The 26,893-nt window shown below is 40.5% G+C and overlaps 1 protein-coding gene across 5 annotated transcripts; it reads right to left on the bottom strand.

Annotated features, from left to right (window-relative positions):
• Positions 1–1,823: 1,823 nt before the first annotated feature.
• On the bottom strand, positions 1,824–26,893 carry sgpp1a (sphingosine-1-phosphate phosphatase 1a). 5 transcript variants are annotated; one of them, XM_035794023.2, is made up of 4 exons: positions 25,935–26,082; positions 25,599–25,816; positions 19,363–19,452; positions 1,824–5,374 (listed from the first exon to the last, which is right to left on the bottom strand). In XM_035794023.2, the coding sequence occupies exons 2-4, from the start codon at positions 25,695–25,697 to the stop codon at positions 4,823–4,825; spliced, it is 741 nt and encodes a 246-aa protein (XP_035649916.1). In that variant the 5' UTR covers positions 25,698–25,816; positions 25,935–26,082; the 3' UTR covers positions 1,824–4,822. The 5 variants fall into 5 exon arrangements, with proteins under 5 accessions (XP_035649916.1, XP_035649915.1, XP_052326822.1 ...); XM_035794022.2 differs by having other exon boundaries at positions 25,599–26,893; XM_052470862.1 differs by lacking the exons at positions 25,599–25,816; positions 25,935–26,082 and adding an exon at positions 23,774–24,167.

The raw sequence follows: 26,893 nt of genomic DNA on the forward strand, positions 1-26,893 counted from the left end.
TGAATTTTGGCCCATTCCTCCTGACAGAGATGGTGTAACGGAGTCAGGTTTGTAGGCATCCTTGCTCGCACACACCTTTTCAGTTCTGTCCACAAATTTTCTATAGGATTGAGGTCAGGGCTTGTGATGGCCACTCCAATACCTTGACTTTGTTGTCCTTAAGCCATTTTTCCAGAACTTTGGAAGTATGCTTGGGGTCACTGTCCATTTGGAAGACCCATTTGCGACCAAGCTTTAACTTCCTGACTGATGTCTTGAGATGTTGCTTCAAATTATCAAAATAATTTTATTTTTTTATGATGCCATCTGTGAAGTGCACCAGTCCCTCTTGCAGCAAAGCACCCCCACGCTTCACGGTTGGGATGGTGTTCTTTGGCTTGCAAGCATCCCCCTTTTTCCTCCAAACAGAACGATGGTCATTATGGCCAAACAGTTCCATTTTTGTTTCATCAGACCAGAGGACATTTGTCCAAAAAGTACTTCTTTGTCTCAATGTGCTGTTGCAAACCGTAGTCTGGCTTTTATATGGCGGTTTTGGAGGAGTGGCTTCTTCCTTGCTGAGCAGCCTTTCAGGTTATGTCGATATAGGATCCGTTTTTCTGTGGATATAGACATTTTTGTACCGGTTTCCTCCAGCATCTTCACAAGGTCCTTTGCTGTTGTTCTGGGATTGATTTGCACTTTTCGCGGCAAAGTACGTTAATCTCTAGCAGACAGAACACGTCTCCTTCCTGAGCGGTATGACGGCTGCGTCATACTATTGTTTGTACAGATGAATGTGGTACCTTCAGGCATTTGGAAATTGCTCCCAAGGATGAACCAGACTTGTGGAGGCCTACAATTGTTTTTCTGAGGTCTTGGCTGATTTCTTTTGGTTTTCCCATGATGTCAAGCAAATAGGTACTGAGTTTGACGGTAGGCCTTGAAATATATCCACAGGTACACCTCCAATTAACTCAAATGATGTCAATTAGCCCATCAGAAGCTTCTAAAGCCATGAAATCGTTTTCTGGACATTTCCAAGCGGTTTAAAGGAACAGTCAACTTAGTGTATGTAAACTTCTGACCCACTGTGATTGTGATAGTAATTTATAAATGAAATAATCTGTCTAAACAATTGCTGAAAAATTACTTATATCATGCACAAAGTAGATGTCCTAACCGACTTGCCAAAACTGTAGTTTGTTAAGAAATTTGTGGATTGGTTGAAAAACGAGTTAATGACACCAACCTAAGTTTATGTAAACTTCCGACTTCAACTGTATGTTAGTTTATCTCCCGTTGTTATCGTGTCAAGTCAGTTTGATACCAGACAGTGTCGTCTAGGTTCTCTACTCCCAACCCCAATAAAAAATGTACCCATTAGGAACATTGAAAATTGCAAAGCTGGTAATTCATTGTAAGAATATTTCATTTAACATCAACATAATTAGAATTTAAAAAGTAATCTGACAACTTTATTTGACAACAATTTAATGAAAACAGATTATATTCACTCAATTGTGATTGTCTTGATTTAATTACACATTTTAGAGGTGGACAGTTCTGGGATATTTTAATTCATCCTCTTGATAAGAAATGCCCATACAGTATTAAGACAATTTGTTGTTAAATAATTACATGAATTGGAGATGTTAAAGTATGTACACATGGGTTTTCCATTCGTAAAATGTGTAGGGTAACTTGCAACAGTAGATTTTGCATGGAAAACGAGGAAATAGTTTATTTCAGTTGTACGGAGTGATTGTCAAATAGGTACATCTGCGCTTGGTCTGCTCAATGACCAGGTGTATACCACAAATAATACCCTGTCGAGAAAAAAATTAAACCATTTTGGGGCGAAAGCAGACTAACATCACACCGACCGAGCTCGAAGCTCGACTTTAAGGGATCAGGAAATGTTGAAAGCATTTGAGATCCCTGTGCGGGTGATCTTAGTGTGAATTGATGGTTTAACGAGAGATCACCTTGTGGTAATATGGTGGCTAATATTGGTTGCATTTGGACCTACAGATTTAAGCTTGTCATGTAAGAACAGACAAGAATGATCTTGCAATACTATTACGATAAAAATAAACATCATTTTCCCATACTGTGCTTTCACCAACTCACCAAATTGTTTCATGAAGTGGACAACAATTTGATTTTCCTGTTTGTCTTAATATAACCATAACAATAATAATAATAATGATATTTATTCGTAGACCACAAATCCTTAGATCAACGTCCTTACAGTTAACCTATGGCATGCACCTCCATTTGTCCAAAGGAGCGAAATGACGTCTTGCTTGGAATACAGTTGTAAGCATGGTCTGTTGCTAACTTAGAGGTACGCACATTTCAAGGTTTTTAAATAATCTGTTGTGGATTTCATCGTAAGCTAAATGTACAATCAAATATGTGCAAAAGAATGTTTTATAAACGAGGTCCCTGATCTTTTGAGTTCCAATTTAGTACCACATTTGTATGTGGTACTACAATCCTATACATGTCCAATGCTCTGCAGTGGTACTAAAATCCTATACATGTCCAATGCTCTGCATGTGACCGGAGTCTGGATGTTCAGATTGTTTTGCTCTCAACTGATTTTTTTGTGTCATTCTCAGTGTCAAGATAGGAACAAATACTGATCTTGGTTGCAAGCATGTCAGCCCGTCAGAGATATCGCAAAACTGTTACAGTAGTCTACATTATAAATAAGACCAAAGAGGTTTAGCTAAAGACATAGCAGAGAAAAACAAACAACAAACGATAGAAAGGAACAGTGACACTAAATAATCAGTGTCTGTGTGCTATTTCAAAGGCAGGGTCAATGTGTATGTGCAATGTGGACAGTCAAACAAAAAGGATTGAATATTAAATAAAAACATCTTATTAGGCTTTGTGTGTAAACACAGCCATTGTAATCACATTAGATTAATGCCCCAATAATCATGCCTTGAGATCACAGTGAGTATAATATCCTTCCACTTGCAAGTTGCAAATCTCACATATTTCTGAGGGAAAAAAACATCCAGGAGGGGCATGGTCTCTCTCAAATGCTAAGGTGACATTTTTGTGGTATGTTCCTATGAACAAAAATATATATTCAAGGGAAAATGGTAACTGAAATGACATCAAACTGCACTTGTAGGGGTTGGAATTGAGTCCAGTTTATTGTTTCAAGGGTAAATAATATTGATGTACTGAGCAGGATAAGGGCCTATACGGCACAGAGGGGATATTTTGTCTCATTCCTGTTTCCACAATCAACTTTGTTCCCCTTAATTTTAGAAAGATACACAATTTTTTTAAAAAGTTGACCCAAATCTCATGGGCTCATATAACATGATCTTTGTTGTAGCACATGTGATATGTTAGAGATTTGCTTCAGTTTCTTCATAAACCTACATACAAAAATGAGGGACGATATCTGAACGGGGAGCAGAATTGAACACAGGATCGTTTTGATCTGGCTTAAATGTTTTGAAAAAAACTGGGGCCAGTATCTGTGTTTCTATTCAAGGGTCTTCTGTTGGGAGCAGAGCGTAATCAAGAGGAGATGGATTTTGGCTGATATAAAACAAACACCTCCCAGCTAGCACGTTTGGTTCATTGGAAGTTGTGGGAACACACGTTTTTGGTTTCCTATTGGTTCTGGGAATGAAGCCATACATTTCCTGACCAGTAAAACACAACATTTCTTAAACATTCTGAGAACAGAAGTGAACATTTTTAGGTAGGAGAGGTTCTGAGAACATTTTACTACGATTCCCTGAAGGTTTTCCAGGAGGTTTTATTAACATTCTGATTTGAACTTAAATAACATTCTAAGAACATGTTTCATTAAGACTTTTAATAACACTGCCAGCTTAGTTTAACTGTTTTGAACTCTGAGCACAGGAAGAACACATGGACATTAATTTGCGTAGGCATTAAATCATGCAAACATATGTATTTTTTGTGACATGGCGTCAATGAGATTCAAACATATGATATGTGTTTTCTAGCCATTGAATTAGTCCACTACGCCACCAGGATGGAGCTAGCATGCAATGTTTTTTTTTTACTCATACAACGCTGTTCATTTTAGTCTATTCAAACTGAACCCATTTCAAAGGAAAGAAGCACTCATTAAGATCAGGTGTGGCCAATTAGAGGGCGCAGCCAACACCTGAACACACTTAAAAGATGCTGTTCACGCTGAGAACGGAATGTATTTTTTAAAATAACATTCTAGAACAGTTTGAGAACATTGCTTTAAACAGAACCATGAGGAAACGTAATGCTGAAGTACTGAAATTCCTACAGAATAACGTTCTTAACGTTCTCTGAACTATTTGAGAACATACTCAATGTCAAACCAGTTGGAGAACATTCCTAAAACTTTACTAAAATTTAAATGTAACCATGTTTGAACTTTTGGGAAACTTTCTGTTATAGTAATGAAATATCTCAGGACATCAAGTTCCTTAAATGTGCTGAGAATGTTTCAAAGCCAAGCAACTATCATGCCCCATTCCCAGAAACTTGTGGGAAGGTTGTATGCAAAATAACCATGAGACAACCACACTCTCACCAAGCTCTAAGAAACATATGGTTCTCAGAACGTTATGTGCTAGCTGGGCTTACTTTTAACGGCACAGACTGACAACATGACAACTGGTGACAGAGATGAAAAAGACAACCCCTCACAAAAAAGTTGGTGGACATGTTTAGAGTTGACATGTTTTTTTGTCTCCCGGTCACCATAATATAATAGGCATGTGGCCATGTCTCTGCTGTACATATGTACTGTTTAAGCACAAGGGGTGGAGGCTGATTAGCAGATTATCGAGTCTGTTCAGGAGAGGTTCAGGTAGCTGAAGAGGAGGGGAACCAGACAGACGCAGCTGAAGCTCACAGTGCCATAGACGATGTAGCGGTAAGATAGCTCAACTTCCATGTGCTGCCGTGCCTGCCGTACATCACCAGCAGGCAGCCCAAACACCCGGCAGGCCAGCGGAATGGTGGCTGCTTTCATTGCAGCCCGGGTGGCAAGCAGGACTACCACCCCAAGCAGTAGGCGCAGCAGGGAGCGGGCCAATAGGGCAGCACTCAGGGGGGGCAGTGCCAGGGGCAGGGAGGAAAGTGGTGGGTCAGCCAGCAGGCCCAGCTGGTGGTTGAGGTGGGAGGCCAGGGCAGCCCCGGCCCCAGTGCCCAGAGCCTGCGCTGTGTCACCCCGTGAGGTGCTCCATGTGTCCAGGGTGAACGCCAGGAAGCCTAAGCCTACGTGCAGGATGACAATGACTAGTGGTGCATGGTGGCTCGTCAGGTAGAAACTGTCAATCTGGTCCAACGTTGATTGGAAGACGGCCAGGATCAGCAGGCTGTATAGAAAGCCAGTGATGACCTCCTGTAAAACAGAGATGGCAAAGGATATTAGGGTGCTTTGAAACCAAAATACATTAAACACATGTCAACGCAGCAGTGTGGTGGGGAGAAACTATTGGGAAAAACACAACTACATCTTCAATTAGTTGATGGATAACTTGTGGAAAAAAAGAAGGGAAGTGCTGCTAGAGTACACAATAGTAGGTCTATGTCATTAGAAGGTGCTCTTTGGTAAAAGGGATAAATTGGTCATTAAAAAAAACAAGGAGGGGGCCCATGGTTGATGGATAGATTGTGATTTTTCTGACAGATAGAAACCCAACAACCTTGGAAGCACCCTTATACTCTTAACACACACAGGATCTAGAATTATTTCTCAACTACTACTATTAATCTGTGAAAAAAAAAATCCACGTTCAAATGACATGACAACAAAATAGTTCAAACACCATTTTACTCTACTTTCTATTTGGTGAGAGATTACAAGACAAAAGACAGATGCAATATATTTAAATAACGTCATTAGCCGTTCAATTGTCCCTGATCTTTCCCTCAAAGACATTAAGTCATCTGAAATACAATGAAGGGATTTTAACCAGAAAATCAAGTTTGTAAACTTGCAATGATCCCAAAACCTGAACTCAGCTCTCTTAAGTAATCCACATCCTCTTCAGTCAACTTTGGACTGACTGACTGAAAAATGGGCCCCTGGACGCTAGAGGGCCCCCGCAGACCATAGACAGATTGTTTTGTTTGTTTTGTTTTTTTCGCCCTTAAGCAAACATTTTGGCTCAAGGGCCACATTGGGATTTTGAAATTCAACAGAGGGCTGCACAATTTAAAAATAAATCCATGTCAAAATCAATTTGCAGGCCAGAAAAAAGGCAGATTGTGGAAAATATATAAATCCATTATAATTTATACCAGAGGATTGTTCACGAAAAATAGCCCATGAAGTGAGGAATTTTTGTATGGAGGTCAATGAGTGTCGAATTTGGACACTTTTTTTTCTCATTGCCAATGAGGCTTATTTGATCTAATAGAAGTTTCGTAATGGTTAGGTTGATAGAAATGCACTGATATACACTGAGTGTACAAAATATGCTCTTTCCATGACATAGATTGACCAAGTGAAACCAGGTGAAAGCTGTGATCCCTTATTGATGTCACTTGTTAAATACAAATAAGGATTTTATATGCCTTGAGACATGGATTGTGTGTGCTATTCAGAGGGTGAATAGGCAACAACAACTAAATATTCAAGTGCCTTTGAACGGGGTATGGTAGTGCCAGGAACTGCAACGTTTTTCATGCTCAACAGTTTCCTGTGTGTATCAAGAATGGTGTATCAAGAATGGTCCAGACATCCGGGGGCACGTGGCATTTTAGAAACTTACCCAAACAAACAACTTTATATCGGAGATAAATAGAGGAACCATCATGGATATAACCCGTTTTAGCATGGACACTGCCATTGAGGGCGGCCACCATTTGAAAGTAGTCAACTGGATGGTGATCGAGTCACGAGTTTTTCAAGTCAAGCAAAAAGCGAACAACATTCAATGTACGTGTTGAAGTAGCCTACAAATCTTTTATGTTTATTGTGGCTAGCATACATCCCTTTTCATTATTTTGTCTACAACATATTTGAACTATGTAACAATTAACCCTATATACTTCTGGGAATTGGCATATATGGATAGGGCAAAATTGACATGTTTCTTACAGAAGAAATATGAAAAGCATAGGGATAATCAACACAACAGTCCATCTGACAAGACTGAATCCAAACATTACACTTGACTTTCTGTGCATTCTACATTGACATTTTCCCCAGAATTTATTGATAACAAAATCTGTAAATACTCAATACGTTCTATAACATAATAACAATACCTTAATAATTCAACAAAATGCTGAGTCTCAAATAGTCACCTGAAAGTCACCTGAAAATAATTATTCTGTCAAGGAAAAGTATTTATTTTTTTGGCAACTTAGACAAAATAAAGAAATGTATGAAAATACTGGAAGTGAATGCTGGAATTAAACAATTAACTATGCAAATTAGTAAAAGCTTTGTGCATTAAGGAAATAGATAGTGGGGCAAAAAAGTATTTAGTCAGCCACCCATTGTGCAAGTTCTCCCAATTAAAAAGATGAGAGAGGCCTGTAATTTTCATCATAGGTACACTTCTACTATGACAGACAAAATGAGGAAGTAAAATCCAGAAAATCACATTTTAGGATTTTTAAGGAATTTATTTGAAAATTATGGTGGAAAATAAGTATTAGGTCAATAAAAAAAAGTTTCTCAATACTTTGTTATATACCCTTTGTTGGCAATGACAGAGGTCAAACGTTTTCTGTAAAGTCTTCACAAGGTTTTCACACACTGTTGCTGGTATTTTGGCCCATTCCTCCATGCAGATCTCCTCTAGAGCAGTGATGTTTTGGGGCTGTTGCTGGGCAACACGGACTTTCAACTCCCTCCAAAGATTTTCTATGGGTTTTTTTTATTTATTTTTTTTATTTCACCTTTATTTAACCAGGTAGGCAAGTTGAGAACAAGTTCTCATTTACAATTGCGACATGGCCAAGATAAAGCAAAGCAGTTCGACAGATACAACGACACAGAGTTACACATGGAGTAAAACAGACATACAGTCAATAATACAGTATAAACAAGTCTATATACAATGTGAGCAAATTAGGTGAGAAGGGAGGTAAAGGCAAAAAAGGCCATGGTGGCAAAGTAAATACAATATAGCAAGTAAAAGACTGGAATGGTAGTTTTGCAATGGAAGAATGTGCAAAGTAGAAATAAAAATAATGGGGTGCAAAGGAGCAAAATAAATAAATAAATTAAATACAGTTGGGAAAGAGGTAGTTGTTTGGGCTAAATTATAGGTGGGCTATGTACAGGTGCAGTAATCTGTAAGATGCTCTGACAGTTGGTGCTTAAAGCTAGTGAGGGAGATAAGTGTTTCCAGTTTCAGAGATTTTTGTAGTTCATTCCAGTCATTGGCAGCAGAGAACTGGAAGGAGAGGCGGCCAAAGAAAGAATTGGTTTTGGGGGTGACTAGAGATATACCTGCTGGAGCGTGTGCTACAGGTGGGAGATGCTATGGTGACCAGCGAGCTGAGATAAGGGGGGACTTTACCTAGCAGGGTCTTGTAGATGACATGGAGCCAGTGGGTTTGGCGACGAGTATGAAGCGAGGGCCAGCCAACGAGAGCGTACAGGTCGCAATGGTGGGTAGTATATGGGGCTTTGGTGACAAAACGAATTGCACTGTGATAGACTGCATCCAATTTGTTGAGTAGGGTATTGGAGGCTATTTTGTAAATGACATCGCCAAAGTCGAGGATTGGTAGGATGGTCAGTTTTACGAGGGTATGTTTGGCAGCATGAGTGAAGGATGCTTTGTTGCGAAATAGGAAGCCAATTCTAGATTTAACTTTGGATTGGAGATGTTTGATATGGGTCTGGAAGGAGAGTTTACAGTCTAACCAGACACCTAAGTATTTGTAGTTGTCCACGTATTCTAAGTCAGAGCCGTCCAGAGTAGTGATGTTGGACAGGCGGGTAGGTGCAGGTAGCGATCGGTTGAAGAGCATGCATTTAGTTTTACTTGTATTTAAGAGCAATTGGAGGCCACGGAAGGAGAGTTGTATGGCATTGAAGCTTGCCTGGAGGGTTGTTCACACAGTGTCCAAAGAAGGGCCGGAAGTATACAGAATGGTGTCGTCTGCGTAGAGGTGGATCAGGGACTCACCAGCAGCAAGAGCGACCTCATTGATGTATACAGAGAAGAGAGTCGGTCCAAGAATTGAACCCTGTGGCACCCCCATAGAGACTGCCAGAGGTCCGGACAGCAGACCCTCTGATTTGACACACTGAACTCTATCAGAGAAGTAGTTGGTGAACCAGGCGAGGCAATCATTTGAGAAACCAAGGCTGTCGAGTCTGCCGATGAGGATGTGGTGGTTGACAGAGTCGAAAGCCTTGGCCAGATCAATGAATACTTTTTTGAGTTAGTGTTGCAGGAAGCAAATTTCTGCTTGAAAAGGCTAGCCTTGGCTTTTCTAACTGCCTGTGTAGAACGGTTTCTAGCTTCCCTGAACAGCTGCATATCACGGGGGCTGTTCGATGCTAATGCAGAACGCCATAGGATGCTTTTGTGTTGGTTAAGGGCAGTCATAGCCCTTGGTTCTCCCCAGACCTATCTGTTCCTGGTTCTAAATTTCTTGAATGGGGCATGTTTATTTAAGATGGTTAGGAAGGCATTTAAAAAAAATATCCAGGCATCCTCTACTGACGGGATGAGATCAATATCCTTCCAGGATACCCCGGCCAGGTCGATTAGAAAGGCCTGCTCGCTGAAGTGTTTCAGGGAGCGTTTTACAGTGATGAGTGGAGGTCGTTTGACCGCTGACCCATTACGGATGCAGGCAAGAGGCAGTGATCGCTGAGATCTTGGTTGAAGACAGCAGAGGTGTATTTAGAGGGAAGTTGGTTAGGATGATATCTATGAGGGTGCCCGTGTTTAAGGCTTTGGGGGTACCTGGTAGGTTCATTGATCATTTGAGTGAGATTGAGGGCATCAAGTTTAGATTGTAGGATGGCTGGGGTGTTAAGCATGTTCCAGTTTAGGTCGCCTAGCAGCACGAGCTCTGAAGATAGATGGGGGGCAATCAGTTCACATATGGTGTCCAGAGCACAGCTGGGGGCAGAGGGTGGTCTATAGCAGGCGGCAACGGTGAGAGACTTGTTTTTAGAGAGGTGGATTTTTAAAAGTAGAAGTTCAAATTGTTTGGGTACAGACCTGGATAGTCGGACAGAACTCTGCAGGCTATCTTTGCAGTAGATTGCAACACCGCCCCCTTTGGCAGTTCTATCTTGTCTGAAAATGTTGTAATTTGGAATTAAAATTTCAGAATTTTTGGTGGTCTTCCTAAGCCAGGATTCAGACACAGCTAGAACATCCGGGTTGGCAGAGTGTGCTAAAGCAGTGAATAGAACAAACTTAGGGAGGAGGCTTCTAATGTTAACATGCATGAAACCAAGGCTATTACGGTTACAGAAGTCATCAAAAGAGAGCGCCTGGGGAATAGGAGTGGAGCTAGGCACTGCAGGGCCTGGATTCACCTCTACATCGCCAGAGGAACATAGGAGGAGAAGAATAAGGGTACGGCTAAAAGCAATAAGAATTGGTCGTCTAGAACGTCTGGAACAGAGAGTAAAAGGAGGTTTCTGGGGGCGATAAAATAGCATCAAGGTATAATGTACAGACAAAGGTATGGTAGGATGTGAATACAGTGGAGGTAAACCTAGGTATTGAGTGATGAAGAGAGAGATATAGTCTCTAGAAACATCATTGAAACCAGGAGATGTCATTGCATGTGTGGGTGGTGGAACTAATAAATTGGATAAGGTATAGTGAGCAGGACTAGAGGCGCTACAGTGAAATAAGCCAATAAACACTAACCAGAACAGCAATGGACAAGACATATTGACATTAAGGAGAGGCATCCTTAGTCGAGTGATCAAAAGAGTCCAGTGAGTGGAGTGGTTGGTTTGGGTGTCATGGCGATTTAGACAGCTAGCCAGGACATCGGTAGCAAGCTAGCATAGGATGGAGGTCTGTTGTTAGCCACCTCTTGCGTTCCGTCAGTAGATTAGTGGGGTTCCGTGTGGTAGAGGGGATTAGTCCAAATCACACAACAAAAATAAAACAAAAACAATAGATATAGTTATAGAGGCCCAAGAAGAAACATAATAATAATAAAAATAAATAAATTGTCCGATTGTCTATTCTGAGAGCAGCCGGTAAGACAGCTAACGGTTAGCAGGCCGCAGATGGGCGTTCAGGTAACGTCGCGACGGAGGAGCCAGCCGGATCTCCTTCGGGTAGATAACGTCGGCAGTCCAGTTGTGAAGGCCCGGTGGGGCTCCGCGTAGGCGGTAAAACGGGTCCGGATAGGTGACTGCAGCCCAGGAGTGATTGACGGAGCTCAGGAGCAGACAGACACACGGACAGCAGCCAGCCAGCTGTGAGATCCAGGAATGAATGTCCACAGAGAGCAGCTGAAATCCAAGGACATGGAGAGAAAAATTGGTCCGGTATGTTCCGTTCCGAGCCGTGCCGTACAAAAACTGGCGATAGATTTTCGAGCTAAAGGATAGCTGATGACCACAAACCGTGGTTAGCTGAATACTAACGATTTGCCAGTAAAGAAGCTAACTAACTTCTGAACTAGCTTCTGATTAGCTTCTAGCTAGCTCCTGGCTAGCTTCTGGTTAGTTTCTGGCTAGCTTCTTGGAGCTTCTGGCTAGCTTCTTGGAGGATTGCAGATTTGAGGTAAATAATACTTATTTATAAATATAAATTGGTGAGGCGGGTTGCAGGAGAGTGTTTTGAAGATGAGTTGATGGAAAATAAAAATAAAATGTATGTGAAAAAAAGTTGTAAATATATATATATATACAGGACACGACAAGATGAGGACAAAAGACTGCTATGCCATCTCGGCTAGGCCACTCCAGGACCTTGAAATGCTTCTTACGAAGCCACTCCTTCATTGCCCAGGCGGTGTGTTTGGGATCATTGTCATGCTGAAAGACCCAGCCACGTTTAATCTTCAATGCCCTTGCTGATGGAAGGAGGTTTTCACTCAAAATCTCACGATACATGGCCCCATTCATTCTTTCCTTTACACCGATAAGTTGTCCTTGTCCCTTTGCAGAAAAACAGCCACAAAGCATGATGTTTCCACCCCCATGCTTCACAGTAGGTATGGTGTTCTTTGGATGCAACTCAGCATTCTTTGTCCTCCAAACACGACGAGTTGAGTTTTTACCAAAAGTTTTATTTTGGTTTCATCTGACCATATGACATTCTCCCAATCTTCTTCTGAATCATCCAAATGCTCTCTAGCAGACTTCAGATGGGCCTGGACATGTACTGGCTTAAGCAGGGGGACACGTCTGGCACTGCAGGATTTGAGTCCCTGGCGGCGTAGTGTGTTACTGATGGTAGGCTTTGTTACTTTGGTCCCAGCTCTCTGCAGGTCATTCACTAGGTCCCCCCTGACAGCTCTTTGGTCTTGGCCATAGTGGAGTTTGGAGTGTGACTGTTTGAGGTTGTGGACGGGTGTCTTTTATACTGATAACAACTTCAAACAGGTGCCATTAATACAGGTGTGGAGGACAGAGGAGCCTCTTATAGAAGAAGTTACAGGTCTGTGAGAGCCAGAAATCTTGCTTGTTTGTAGGTGACCAAATACTTATTTTCCACCATAATTTGCAAATAAATTCATAAAATCCTACAATGTGATTTTCTGGATTTTTCCCCCTCATTTTGTCTGTCATAGTTGAAGTGTACCTATGATGAAAATAACAGGCCTCATCTTTTTAAGTGGGAGAACTTGCACAATTGGTGGCTGACTAAATACTTTTTTGCCCCACTGTACCTTTCTCAAATAGTAGCCTGTCACTAAAAATCACCTGTTGTGTTCAATGATTTAAACAAATAAACGCCCAGGCTATTAATTTAAGTTTTATGGTATACATAGAACATTTGGGGCATGTGCAACATCAGACAAAACAATGACATGGGTTTGAATGAGAGGTCTAACTGGTGTCTCCAAGTAGCCACACACCTAACTCATTTCAATGCACTTTTATGACTCAAGAAAAAGCTATTAGGTCAGGGCTCCAGACGAACATTTTCCCCTGGTGGAACTGCACATGATTTTTCTTATAGTCATGCAATATATATATATATATATATATATATTTTTTGTATCTTATAAATCCATTCACAGTGCTTTATAAAAAATTATCCGAGCCCTGAATACTGATTGGCTGACAGCCTTGATATGACAAAACTTGTATATGTACTGCTCTAACTAGGTTGGTAAACAGTTTATAATAGCAATAAGGAACCTGTAGGTTTGTGGTTGTTAGTTTTTACTCTGTTATTTAGAACCTAACAGACAACTATGAAAAGCTCAAACCATGTTTATTCACCAAATGTGTCAGACAGTTGAACAGACAAAAAAAAAATGATGTCCCAAAAAACATTGTCGTTGTAGCCTAGCGCCCAATGAGGCCTATGCAATCGCAATGGCCAAAGTGCATGTTGCATGCTCCGTATCTCAAAGCCATATCAAATATCTTGGGTTTTTTTTTTAAATAGTTGCTATTGAGCTCAAAATTGAGAGCTGAGAAATACAAATTATACCTACAGAAAGCTGATAACCTTCTTTATTCAACTATAACAACGGGATAGCTTTGTCTTCACCACAATAGGATTTTAAAATGTTACACAATCAGAACACTATTTTCCCCAGAGCGTTTATTTCCCCCGGGAAAGGAGAGTGGCTCAACACAGTAGCAGACCCCAGCACAACGGGTAGCCTACAGGGGCACGCAGACACTTTCGTGAAAGGAATGAGGATAGTGTCTATTTTACTGTTTGACCAAATCATGGGTTTAGCCTCCTAAAAAATAGGGTGTTTTGAGTGAGGTGACCATGTAAATTGTGCAGCTCACACCGATGGGACTAATATTTTATTTACTCGCACAGCCAAGGCATGAAGAATGGAGAATAGATCAGCGATACAAAATCTACATTTAATAAATATTTTATTCAGGCTGCAACAACAAAATGTGAAACAAGTGTTGTGAATACTTTGAAGGCACTGTATGTAAAGAGCTGTCAATAGAAAAACAAAATGCAGCTATTTCGGCATTTGGCATGGGTAGCAACCTCGGGACTAGATCCTCATGGAAGGATGAAATAGTATGGATAAATTAAATCAAAATAATGTTAAATGGAAATATGTCAATCATTATTTCAATAGGTTGGTACGTTGTATGAAAGTGTATAACACCCCAGAAGCCATGGTTTGGAGGATATATTGGCAAGGTTTGCCATCCCAAGATGAACACCCATGCCAATATATCCTCCAAACTACAGCTTCTCTGGCATTATCAATTAAATATACACATTATTAGCTTGTTGGAAAATGTCCTCGTCAACCGATTGACCATCGAACCAGTTGGCAGCATCAATCTAAATAATCGGAGCAGAACATGAGAAATGTTCATGCAATGAAGTGCGAATTAACAGAGATACAGCTGCTCTCTATCAAATTGTAGTAGTAGAATCCACCTACAGCCCGCCCATTTCTTTATAGACAGAAGAACTAGCCAATTGAGCATTTAGAGCAGGCACCACCTCAGACTTGTTTGACAACAAGAGAAAGATGTGTGCTGGCAGCTGAACATCTATTTTTCGATCACGAATAATAATAATAATAATAATAAATGTTTATTATTAATACACGTGTATTATAATTGCATCTGGAAAATTCTCCATATCCATTATGATAATTGTTTTTTCCGAGTACTCGGCAAACACATCACTTTACAATAATGAACTTCATGCTACATTTCCATTATACAAAATATTTTTGATTGAAAACTAAATGTTGGGGCAAAGGATTGTGAAAGAGGCACTACTACATGATTTAGGTTAGGCCTAGCCTCAGTAATTCAACTTTTTATTGAGCATCTTATCAAGCTATAGAGAAGTTCAGAAAACGTTCAAGGTTCTTTACAGATAAGAGTAAACATTGTGCAAGAGCCATGTCATGATGTTGAATATGAAACAAAGTGTCAGGGTGGAAAAAAGGAAAAAAAAAATACCAGATAAGACATCCAACATGGTGAGGTTGGCCCTCAACTGAACTTTGACCTTATTACCTTTGGAAAGACTGCACACACACACACATACTTGAATGGGTTAAGCATGAACTCCACTGAACAATTTCAGTGATAGGTGTGCACAAGGACTTTCATTTTTACCTCAGAAGTCAAAATGTCACAAGATGGACTGATTTGGAAAAACCGGATATCCTACTGATATCCTACTGACAAAGTGTTGAATGATCCACCTCACTCAAAATGCCCATCACTTATTTTAACCTTGGGTGCTATTTTAACCTTGGGTGCTAGGTAATGATGAAAAACGGAAGTGTTATAACATGTTTTAAAATGGTTGTAGTCAATAACCTAGGCCTACTTAAAATCATCTCTCTGCAGCTTTATAGACTACAACAAGCTGCAGGAGCAGAAGAGGTGTGTGTGAGTTCTCAAAACTAGCAGCAGACATGTAAGTTTGCTGTCAACTCAGTCAGAAATCAGCATCAACGTTTTATCCTGTTTTCCTACGCTCATGCCGCTTGTTAGATATTATACACATTATTAGCTTGCTGGCAAACATCCTCGCCAACTGATTAATCATATACCCAGTTGGCAGCACCAATCTACAATGATCTGAGCAAAACGTGCGAGTGGAACTTGTCGTGCAATAAAAAGCGAGTGAACTGAGATGAAGCTGAGCTCTGTCCAGTCGAACCATTAGGCTCAACCGACAGCCCACCCATTTCTTTACAGACAGCAGAACTAGAAAATTGAGTCATTTAGAGCATGAAGCACCAGACTTGTTTGAATGACATGAGAAAGACTGCAACAAAATTATTTGTGCATTTCCATTATACAACATTTGTTGTAGTGAGAAACTAAATGTTGGGGAAAAGGCTGGTGAAACAGAGGCCAAGATGAATCTACATAATTTAACGTGGATGGGGGCAGTATTGAGTAGCTTGGATGAATGGATGAATAAGGTGCCCAGAGTAAACTGCCTGCTACTCAGGTCCAGTTGCTAATATATGCATAGTATTAGTAGATTTGGATAGACAACTCTGAAGTTTGTAAAACTGTTTGAATGATGTCTGTGAGTATAACAGAACTCATTTGGCAGGCAAAAACCTGAGAAAAAAATCCAACCAGGAAGTGGGAAATCTGAGGTTTGTAGTTTTCCATGTCATTGCCTATACAGTGTCTATGGGGTCATATTGCACTTCCTAAGGCTTCCACTAGATGTAAACAGTCTTTAGAACCTTGTTTGAGGCTTCTACTGTGAAGGAGGGGGAAATGAGAGCTGATTGAGTCCGGGGTCTGGCAGAGTGCCATGAGCTGATCACGCGCGCTCACGTGAGAGTTAGCTGCGTTCTATTGCATTTCTACAGACAAAGGAATTCTCCGGTTGAAACATTATTGAAGATTTATGATAAAAACATCCTAAAGGCTGATTCTATACTTCGTCTGACATGTTTCTACAAACATTACTTTTCGTCTGAACTTTCGCCTGGACTTGCCCGCGCCTCGTGAGTTTGGATTGTGTACTAATCGCGCAAATAAAAAGGAGGTATTTGGACATAAATGGACTTTATCGAACAAAATCAAACATTCGTGGAACTGGGATTCATGGGAGTGCATTCTGATGAAGATCAAAGGTATGTGAATATTTTTAAATGGTATTTCTGACTTCTGTTGACTGTACAACATGGTGGATATCTGTATGGCTTGTTTTTGTGTCTTAGCGCTGTACTCAGATTATTGCATGTTGTGCTTTTTCGGTAAAGCTTTTTTGAAATCTGACACAGCGGTTGCATTAAGGAGAAGTGTATCTAAAGTTCCATGCATAACACTTGTATTTTCATCAACATTTATAATGAGTATTTCTGTAAATTGATGTGGCTCTCTGCAAAATCGGCTGATTTTTTTGGAAGCAAAACATTACTGAACATAACGCGCCAATGTAAACTGATATTTTTTGGATATAAATATGAACTTTATCGAACAAAACATACATGTATTGTGTAATGAAGTCCTATGAGTGTCATCTGATGAAGATCAAAGGTTAGTGATTAATTTTCTTTATTTCTGCTTTTTGTGACTCCTCTCTTTGGCTGGAAAAATGGCTGTGTTTTTCTGTGACTAGGTGCAGACCTAACAATCATTTGGTGTGCTTTCGTCGTAAAGCCTTTTTGAAATCAGATACAGTGGTGGGATTAACAACAAATTTGTCTTTAAAATTGTGTAATTTGGCACCCTGCACTTTCACTGGCTGTCATATCAATCCCGTTAGCGGGATCTAAGCCATAAGATTAAGACAAGCCTAGGAAATTCAACTTAAACTTTGATTGAGCATATTATCAAGCTGTAGAGCAGGGGTAGGCAACTAGATCCCGCCATGGGCTGATTTTTGTCAGTACGGATGGTCGGGAGGCCGGAACATAATTATAATAATTTGTACTCTGCAAAATGACCACAACTAAGAGATTGTCATTTTCAAATACAAATCATTTCATACCTTGATTACATTGGGACATGATCACGTCTCTTTTTTATTTGTGAGAATATTTGAACAGATTTCCTAAATGAAAGTAATTTATAGCTGAATTCCTGGTGATTTTTGGACCAAAAACTAAAATCCTATAATGTTATTTAAAATTTTAAAAATGGGGGGATTGTAGATTCGTAAGTTGATAGCTGTAAAAATCACCTTAAACTGTTACTCCACATGCTGATATTGACTTTAGTATTATTGTGTGTAGTTACAGCTACCCCATAGAGAGAGCATTGCATTGTCGCTTTTGTAGTCGACTCGAGTTGCAACAGATTTCCACAACGATTTTCACGTTGCTACCAACCTTATTATAATGACAAAATGAAACATTTGTTCACAACAATTATTGTTCTGACAGCGTTATTTAACACTGTCAATTATAGTAGTGGTTTTGGGTAGATTTTTCTTTTAAGTGTTAAACTAATAATGAGTGAAAAATCCATGCCTTCTGGGAATGCTTTGAGGTCTGGAAAGTCTGCCTATTTCAAGATATGGTATATGGGGGTGTAGTGAGAAACCCGATGGGTAGGACAATTCTCTACATCACTCATCTTGAAAAAACAGATCCTAAAAACTTGGAAAATCAATCAAATCGGCTATCATTAACAATGGAAAAAATCAAATGATTTATTATTTAATATATTGAATGTGCGTGGGCTATGGAGAGAAACAAAATGGTGCCGTTTCAGGCCATGTGGCAGAAAGTGATGTGGGTTTTGGAGATGGGGGTATGTGCTAGTGGGTCTGGGCAGGTGTGACGTAGTTGATGTTTGTAGGATGTTGTTTGTGTATGTTTTATAAAAGACTAAAAATCGTACAACAAAATGATGCGACTCTGTAGAAGGACTTGCTTTTAGTTTTTCCCGTTTCAATTCCACACGCTGCGCTGTTCATCAGTCACAATTTGACAATTGATAATATTGTCAACCATCAGACTCAATTTAATCTGGTTTTAAGGCTGCATCTATTATTATATGTGTGAAATTAACTTTGATATAGTTTAGATGGGCCATTATCAGCTGGGTAGGCAACTGTTGGGTGAAGGCGGGGTGGGGGTGACATGTCCTCCTAACACAAATTATGTTAGCGATAGACATTCTAACAACGTCAGTGTTTTAAATAGAGTAATTTAGGAAAAGTCAAAGGGGGCATGAATTTAAAAAGGCATAAAGGCTATAAAAAAATAATAATCACGACATTCAAAAGACGATGTTAACTCCTGTAAACGTCCAACTATTGGAAAAGCGAGTCAGGTTCAGGGCTTTTTTTTCTGAAGCGGCAGTGTATGTTTTGAGCCTGGCTTGATTATGCACTGGAGCAAATGGACAGAGGATAGTCTACATTTCTGTCTGGTGGTTATAATAATAATTATAATAATAATAATAAATAGTTATTTTATTAAGTGCTTTCATGCACCCAAAGCAGTACAACACAATATGAAAAACATCACATCATTTTCAAATCACCCTGCTGTGTACAGAACATCTGTATTGAACAAGCAGGGGTGAAAGTAGATTGATTTTAACATGGAGATCCTATTTTAGAATAAGGTGTTTCAATGAAGGCATGGCAAGACGGAAACCACGAGGTGGAACTATCGTGAAACGGAGCATGGATTCGGTTTGGATTGCAGGTTAACCTTGAATGTCTTCAACAACAAATGTATAAACATTTCTTAGAATGCATGTTTTACCCCCTCATATTTCAAGAAAAGGTTCTTGTTTGGTCTAAAATACTATTGACTTACCAGGACAGAGTGCATGCCCATGTAGACTCTGCTTACACAGACGAGGAAACTCCAGCAGATGGCCAGACTCAAGCCAAACAGGAAAGGGTACTGTGAGCAAGAGCAACAAACGGGGGGAGAGGAGGGGGTTACTATTGTTCACATTCATGACTTAAAAACTTCAGCCTATACATATTAGCTGTGCTTAACAAGCTGAATACCAATCAGTCACAGGTACAGTGTGTTCTATCTAAAGTGTGTAAAAAGCTATTCAATTACAGTCCTGGAGGGCCACAGCAATAGGCCTATTGGTTATTCATTTGGCTAGGCTATTCATTAAATCAGAGTGATTCAGACCTGCGACCTGTCGTCACACATGCTGACATAGACCAATCACGGGCTGACAAGCTACGAGGCTTTCAGGCAGGATGAAAACGACTATATCGACCATGATCCTTTGCTAGTTATGGCCATTTTCACCATGATCCTTAGTGATTTTTTGGTGCCATTCAGCAGTATGGTGAGCTTCAAATTCTAATCATTCCCGGTTTCATGCTCCACTGGGAGTTTTACATAGGAATATGTGGATGACATCAATGCTATGACTATCTACTGGTTTTAATGTCTATGGTGAAACCAGTTGGGAGAACTATCAGGCCAATCACGGAAAGTCATTTATTAACCTATGAGACTAACCACAAGGAAGAAAAGAAAACAAGTTGTACAATGCCTTCGAGGGTCAGGATTGAATAGCCCCATTGTCAAAAAGGTACAGTAATGAGACTCTTCAAGTATCAGAATAGGCCTACCCAGATGTTTGATGGACAGACTAACAATGAACCGTGCATTTTAATGCCATAGACAAGGCAGAATTTCCCCAAGAGGTCTTTGCTTTTGTCTCCGTTCCCCTTCAAGAAAAACAGATTCTGAAATGAGTCAAATATTTTAGTGATTTGGTATAGATTTATAGGCAGAGCCCCACTGTAATCCATAGAAAGATTATTTGGCAGAAGGATGGTAAGATGTTTGTAACGTTAAGATAATTATTGAGTCTGGTTAGGGACAGATCTAAATTGACTGGCATGGGGGCGATCCATAATAGGGGATGGTTGTCAAACCTTTTGGGGGCTTTGGGGAGGAACGAATTACCCTCCTTCAATACAGTGCATTCAGAAAGTATTCAGATCCCATGACTTTTTCCACATTTTGTTACGTTAATTAATTCTCTTAAATTGATGAAATCGTTTTTTAGAAAAAATAGGATTCAGACCCTTTTCTTTTTACGCAGTAATTTACTGCCTCAATTCTTCTTGGTTATGACGCTACAAGCTTGGCACACCTGTATTTGGGTAGTTTCTCCCATTCTTCATTGCTGATCCTCTCAAGCTCTGTCAGGTTGGATGGGGAGCGTCGCTGCACAGCTATTTTCAGGTCTCTCCAGAACTGTTCGAGACTTGTCCCGAAGCTACTCCTACGTTGTCTTGGCTGTGTGCTTAGGGTTGTTGTCCTGTCGGAAGGTGAACCTTAGCCCCAGTCTGAGCGCTCTGGAGCAGGTTTTCGTCAAAGATCTCTCTGTACTTTGCGCCGTTCATCTTTGTCTCGATCCTGCCTAATCTCCCAGTCTCTGCTGCTGAAAAACATCCCCACAGCATGATGCTGCCACCACCATAGGGATGGTGCCAGATTTCCTCCAGACGTGACACTTGGCATTCAGGCCAAAGACATCAATCTTGGTTTCATCAGACCAGAGAATCTTGTTTCTCATGGTCAGAGCCTTTTAGCAAACTCCAAGCGGGCTATAATATGCTTTTTACTGGCCGGAGTGGTGTCACACCTTTTCCCAATCCCTAGCAAACATAGCTGATTAAACTAATTCCATTCTAAACTGAAGATTATGATTAGTTGATTATTGCAGTGTAAGCTGGGGCTGGGGGAAAAGTGACACCAATCAGGCCCCCAAGGACTGGAGTTGGCCATTCTGGGCCAAGATGATACTGAAACCGTCCGACTGTAAATCAGAAATCGAAGCAAATGTCTTGCTATATTTCGACCAAATAGGCTTTGCAAATTGCATCCATTTCTGTGCTCATTGGTCAACTAAACGGATAATATCAAACCATAAAAATGGAGAGGAGTAGAAGGCCTTATTTTGATGATTGCCAATGACAATATCATGAGTGAAATGTCATGGTGGGGATAGGCTGTGACAGAAGCCTGGACATCCAATCACATGGACTAGGCTACTAGGCTACAGTTCACCCAAAACTGCAGGGAGATGCTTCTTTTCGCTGGATCAACACTCTTTAAATCTGCTGAACTGAGTCTGTTGCTCAGTTACACAAGGGATAATGAAACAGCCTGTTCTCTCTCTTATCACACATGTTCAGTCGTATTGGTTCTGAGATTAGCCACTCTTACTTTTCCCATTAAGAGGGCATCACAACACATCTCTCCTGATACGACTGAACCAGTAAGATTGCTTGCTAGGATATGGGGGAGGGCTGTTGGGGCTAATGTACAAGCAGTGAGCATACAGCATTAAAAAGCAGGCTATTGTGCAATAGTAAGCAGCCACAAATGTTTCACTCTTTTCACTGGAAAAGTAGCTAATTTGAGCAACCAACCTGAATGAACGGAGGCAAATAAAAACATTTGAAAAAGGTTCAAAGTTGTGATTAAATTGCACAATTTCACAGATCTCTGAGCTCCATGCATGATATTGTAATGTTGAGACCACAATCGGAACTATTTCATGTTTTACATTTCATCCAGTACGGGGGGAAAAAAAATGGTGCCTGGATTTTTAAGTAGTTTTCACTTGCGCTGCAGTGACAACTGTCGGCAGTCAGACAGATTTTTGCTGTTTTCCATATAGTTAGCTAACTATAATAAATCCCTTACAACGACACTACTGTTTACAGTGATCTTTATGTACAACACTCAAGTGGTGAGAGTATTGAGACAATAATTTTCAAAACCAATTTCACCGGGAGAGACCATGGATCTTCTTGTCTAGCTAGCGAGCTGTAAGCGACACTTGGGCTAGCTAACGTTTGCTAGCTAGGTACCCTCTACCTTGTGTTCACAATCGAGCCCTACATCACCGCAGGACCCAACAGAGAAGTGAGGCGCGGTTGGAATGGTTCAGGCGGTCAGACAGACAACTTTGGGATTGCCGAAAAAACATGTCCCGCAAATGTTAAATGTGCTGTGAATTGTTATAAAACCACATCACATGAATCCCTCTGTCATTATGGCTGTTGTGTCCCTCTCCTCACCCACCTCGAACTGGGGCTCACGTTACACAGCTGGTTTGCACTCTGTGAGCAAGGATCAGACAGATGGGTGTCTTGGTGGTGGACACACCCAAAAAACACACATATCAAATCACACCCCCAAGCCAACTCAGAGTTGGCTTCTGTCATGGCATCCAGCATTTGAGGAGCAAGCTAAAAACGAGGCCAAATAAGCAGGTGCAGTTCCCCTTTAATGACCGGTATACACCCACGCATTCTGTTGTTGGGGTACCCCCAAACCATTCCGACACAGAAAAGCTGATTTTTAATATCCTACGGGTAAGTGTACCCAGAGCCATATATTTAGAGAGTTAAGCCAACTTTTATAATATTGTTCCAATTCTAAACATTCAGTTAAAGCATTGTTTAAATATTCCCCATGTAATGTTAATGAGGAGCTAACATGGCTGCCATAGAATTTGATAGTGTTATGTAAATGTATCATAAAGCTCATTCTAGACGTTCAGTTTTTTTTTTTTTTAATGAATAGGCAGTGGCTACGGAGTTTCGCCCCTCTGGAAACCTCTTTCTTAAATCTAAGCATACAGATCACATTATGGGCATGTGTTATTTTAGGCACATTCATTTTTCTAATGCAGCTGAACATGTTTCTGAACAGCGGAAATAAAACATTAATTCCGCAGCGATTTGAACGAACATTCCCAAAAATATACAGTTGAAGTCAGACGTTTAAAAAAAAGCTAGCAAGCTCATGGAAGCAAACAATATTCTTTCCCCAAAACATAGCTAAACAGTATAATCCGTTTCAGTACCTATAGTTTGCTTGCTAACTATCTAAAATACCCCTAATTTATAAGACAGTTCTTATTTGATTAACGGTGGTCGGACCCACCTATGTAAAGCTAGCCACAATAAAGATGAATCACACTAGTGAAAAATGTCTGTTGTTGACAGTGAAGCAAAGGACTACAAATAGTGGAATTATGCCATAATTGAATAAATCATGCTAAACGAGGTTGGAAAGTTATATAAATTCAACAAAAGACAATTTGACAAAAATGTGAAATCACACTTGATGTATTAGACTTTAGAATTGCATTGGGGGCACACTTATTTCACTGTACAGCCTTACATATGGATTGTGGATGACGACATGGGGGTATCAGTCTACTTACTCAATGACACCCAGAGAAGTTTAGCATCGTAGCTCTTATTGCGAGAATCTGAAACTACGGCATTCCATAAATGTTGAAGGCTACACCAGCGAACTATGGAAAGCTGTTTGGGTCTTTGCGCGTCAAAAAAGATACATGTCAAATAATCATTTAAAGCGTTCATTATTTTTTTGCGTAGTTATTTCACAGTGATTACAGTATCACTCGTATTTCATAAGTAACAACGACTCATCGATACGTATGCTATGATGCTGGTAAAGTTGTCTCGCGCACCTACAGTGCTGGTCATAAAAAAAGATCTAGCTAGCTCATGGAATGTTCTTCCCCAAAAACATAGCAAAACGACTTAATCTGTTTCAGTTGCTATAGTTAACTAGCTAACTATATAGCTAGGTGTCATAGCTAGGTGTCAAATCTGTTGAAATCACACTGGATGTATCATACTTTAGAATTGCATTGTGGGCATATTTATTTCATTGTACAGCCTTACCTATGGATTGTAGATCAATGGCATGGGGGGTCAGTCTAGTCAGCAACACCCAGAGAACATTAGCAACGTGCAACGTAGCTCTTATTGCGGGACTCTGAAACAACTGTGAATTGAGCCACAGTTCTTGTCAACCTATGTGTATTGAACACTATTCCAGAGGAAAAACAATACTGTGTGGATGTTTTGGAGTCTGATAACTGAGGAGGACGTTGGGAAAAGATATATTGGGTATTGAGTAGACTGATACCCCATTTCATTGATCTCCAATCCTTAGGTAAAGCTTTACAGTGCACTATGAATGTCAATACACACAATAGGCTGACTGGGAAGGTGATTTCCAGAGCTACAACACTAATATTTGCGTAAACTTTTCACAGTTGTGTTCTGTTGGCTGTCACAGAGTAGACTGATACCCCATTTCATTGCTTCACATTCCAACCTTGTTCAACATTACCTAGTCTAAATATGGCACAATTCCACCAATTGTAACTTTCTGCATCGCTTTCAACGATGTACTTTTATTTTGAAAACAAACCGCAAATTCCACTAGCAATGATTTAGCCGGAATCCTTGTTAAGAATAATGAAAATGACTGCAGTTTCTACTGGTCATTGTTTTCAGGCTGGTTGTATTGGTGCTGTCGAATAAAGCATGCTTTATTACCAACGCGGTACAGTAAACACATCGTTGGTGGCCGGTGTTTGCAGACTTTTTGTACAGCTTTGACAGTGCTGCTGACAGTAGCGGTGGCGCTTGGATTGCACGTGCAAATTTATTACACACAACATTGTATAATAGAACTGCGTTATTTGACGTGTATCTTTTTTTGACACGAAAGGACCCAAACGTACAGACAAAGGCGATGAAGGAAGGGGGCGTCGCCGCCGAGCACCCAGCAACAATTTTTCTTTAAATCATGCACATGCGCAGAAATATCATTTTTTTTAGCCTGGGCAAATTGGGTACATTAACGCTGTATCCCGTTGCCACTCCATTACAAAACGTAATGAAATTCTAAAGCCCTCATGCAGTCAATTTTTTTAATCATCACTTTATTCATTTTTAAAAATCACTGTGTATTTTTCTATATAACTAAAAATATATTTGGTCATAATTTATTTCCCTGAGCCACTTAAATGCTCAGTCCGAATGTGTGGGCGTTGGGATACAATTTTGAATAGATTTACAGTGCCTTTAGAATGAGGTGGATAAATGTTTAATGAGTTTAGTTCAACTGTCAATACCACATCAGAATCCCAAAATACTAAATTGTTTGTAAACACATCTTATAGTTTCAAAATTGTGATCATAGGCTAGGTTTGATGCATAGCCTACCTGCCAGCGTCCATACGTGAGTAGGAAGAGAGAGAACGGGATGGCGGTCCCGGACATGGCATGCGTTGATGGCATACTGTACTCTGAGTTGTAAAACATCTCCACTTTAACCACAGGCGGAGATGCTGGTCGCGTCCAGCGGACAATGTCTTTGGTAGATTGGCCGAGGAAAAGATTCCAAATCCAGACCACAAGGATTCGCCGGCTGACAAAAGCATCTACATTCCAAATTAGGAAGGGGAAGAAAACAATGAAGAACATCTCGTTACCAAGCTCGGACCCGAATGTGAAAAGGTAGAATAGGAACTTATTCTGAATAATAAACTCCTGGCCTACATCCCCAGTCAGTGAGTTCCTGCGCAGAGGTTTGACCCTTCCACTAGAGTCCCCATTCTCGCCGTCACTCTCAACAGCTTTGGATGACTTCCCAGTCAATCTACAGCCGCTACTTTGTCTGTTTCCCTCATGGGAAACCGTCTGTTTTTCGGGTGTCTCCCCTATCCCAGACACCAGAGCTGTTCCATGTTGCAGCTTGTTTGAACAGTCGTTATGTTGTTCTCCGGCAGTTACGCTTTTTCTTTGCAGAGGACCTTCGATTTGCTGTCCGCCAACATGTCCCTCGCCGTTTCCACTTTGGTCCTGGTGGCGTTTCACGCAGGCACCGTTAACAAAAAAATCATTTTCCCATTCTTTCCTGCCCAGTTTGACTGGGAATGAGCCTTGGACACCACAGAGCTTTTGAAATGATGCTACATGGTGCGGATCTTGCAAATACCCACAACACCGTACGAACATCGTTTTTAGATCTTTCGCCATAGTACGCCTGACACAAACTAGTTTGGCTAGCTAGCCGCCCTCCAAATCACATGCAAGATGGAGTCTCTTTCTCTACTGTAGGTAGCTTTCACAGACAAAATATAGGAAATACGATAAACTCCAGTTTAGTTGAAAAGTCGTTGGAATACAAAATGTGTAGTTAGATCGGAGGAGGGGAGTCTGATTTAGGTAGGTAGCTACTTGACACAAAATAATCCAGACCAGTTATGCCTGTGGCCGGCGCGTTTGAGAAACTCACCACCATAACGATTAGCAACAATAGTGGAATTTGCGGGTTGACTTCAAAATAAAAGTCCCCAATTGAAAGTGACGAAAAGGCATACAAATAGTGGAAGCATGGACGACTAGACAATGCTAAACAAGATTGGAATGTTGTTACATAATTGAAATACATTCAGTTCACCAAATCCACCTTCTGCACCTCGAATAAAATAACGAATTACTACCACGCAGGTCGG

The sequence above is a fragment of the Oncorhynchus keta genome, chromosome 19, assembly GCF_023373465.1.
Source record: "Oncorhynchus keta strain PuntledgeMale-10-30-2019 chromosome 19, Oket_V2, whole genome shotgun sequence".
NCBI lineage: Eukaryota > Metazoa > Chordata > Actinopteri > Salmoniformes > Salmonidae > Oncorhynchus > Oncorhynchus keta.

Excerpts from the sequence above, each read along its gene's own strand:
- sgpp1a (XM_035794022.2), bottom strand. The coding sequence starts at position 26,414 with ATGGCGAAAGATCTAAAAACGATGTTCGTACGGTGTTGTGGGTATTTG. Across the intron at positions 19,453-25,598 it reads TCACGTATGGACGCTGGCAG|TACCCTTTCCTGTTTGGCTT; the intron begins GTAGGCTATGCA and ends TCTTGCTCACAG. Across the intron at positions 5,375-19,362 it reads TGGGCATGCACTCTGTCCTG|GAGGTCATCACTGGCTTTCT; the intron begins GTAAGTCAATAG and ends TCTGTTTTACAG.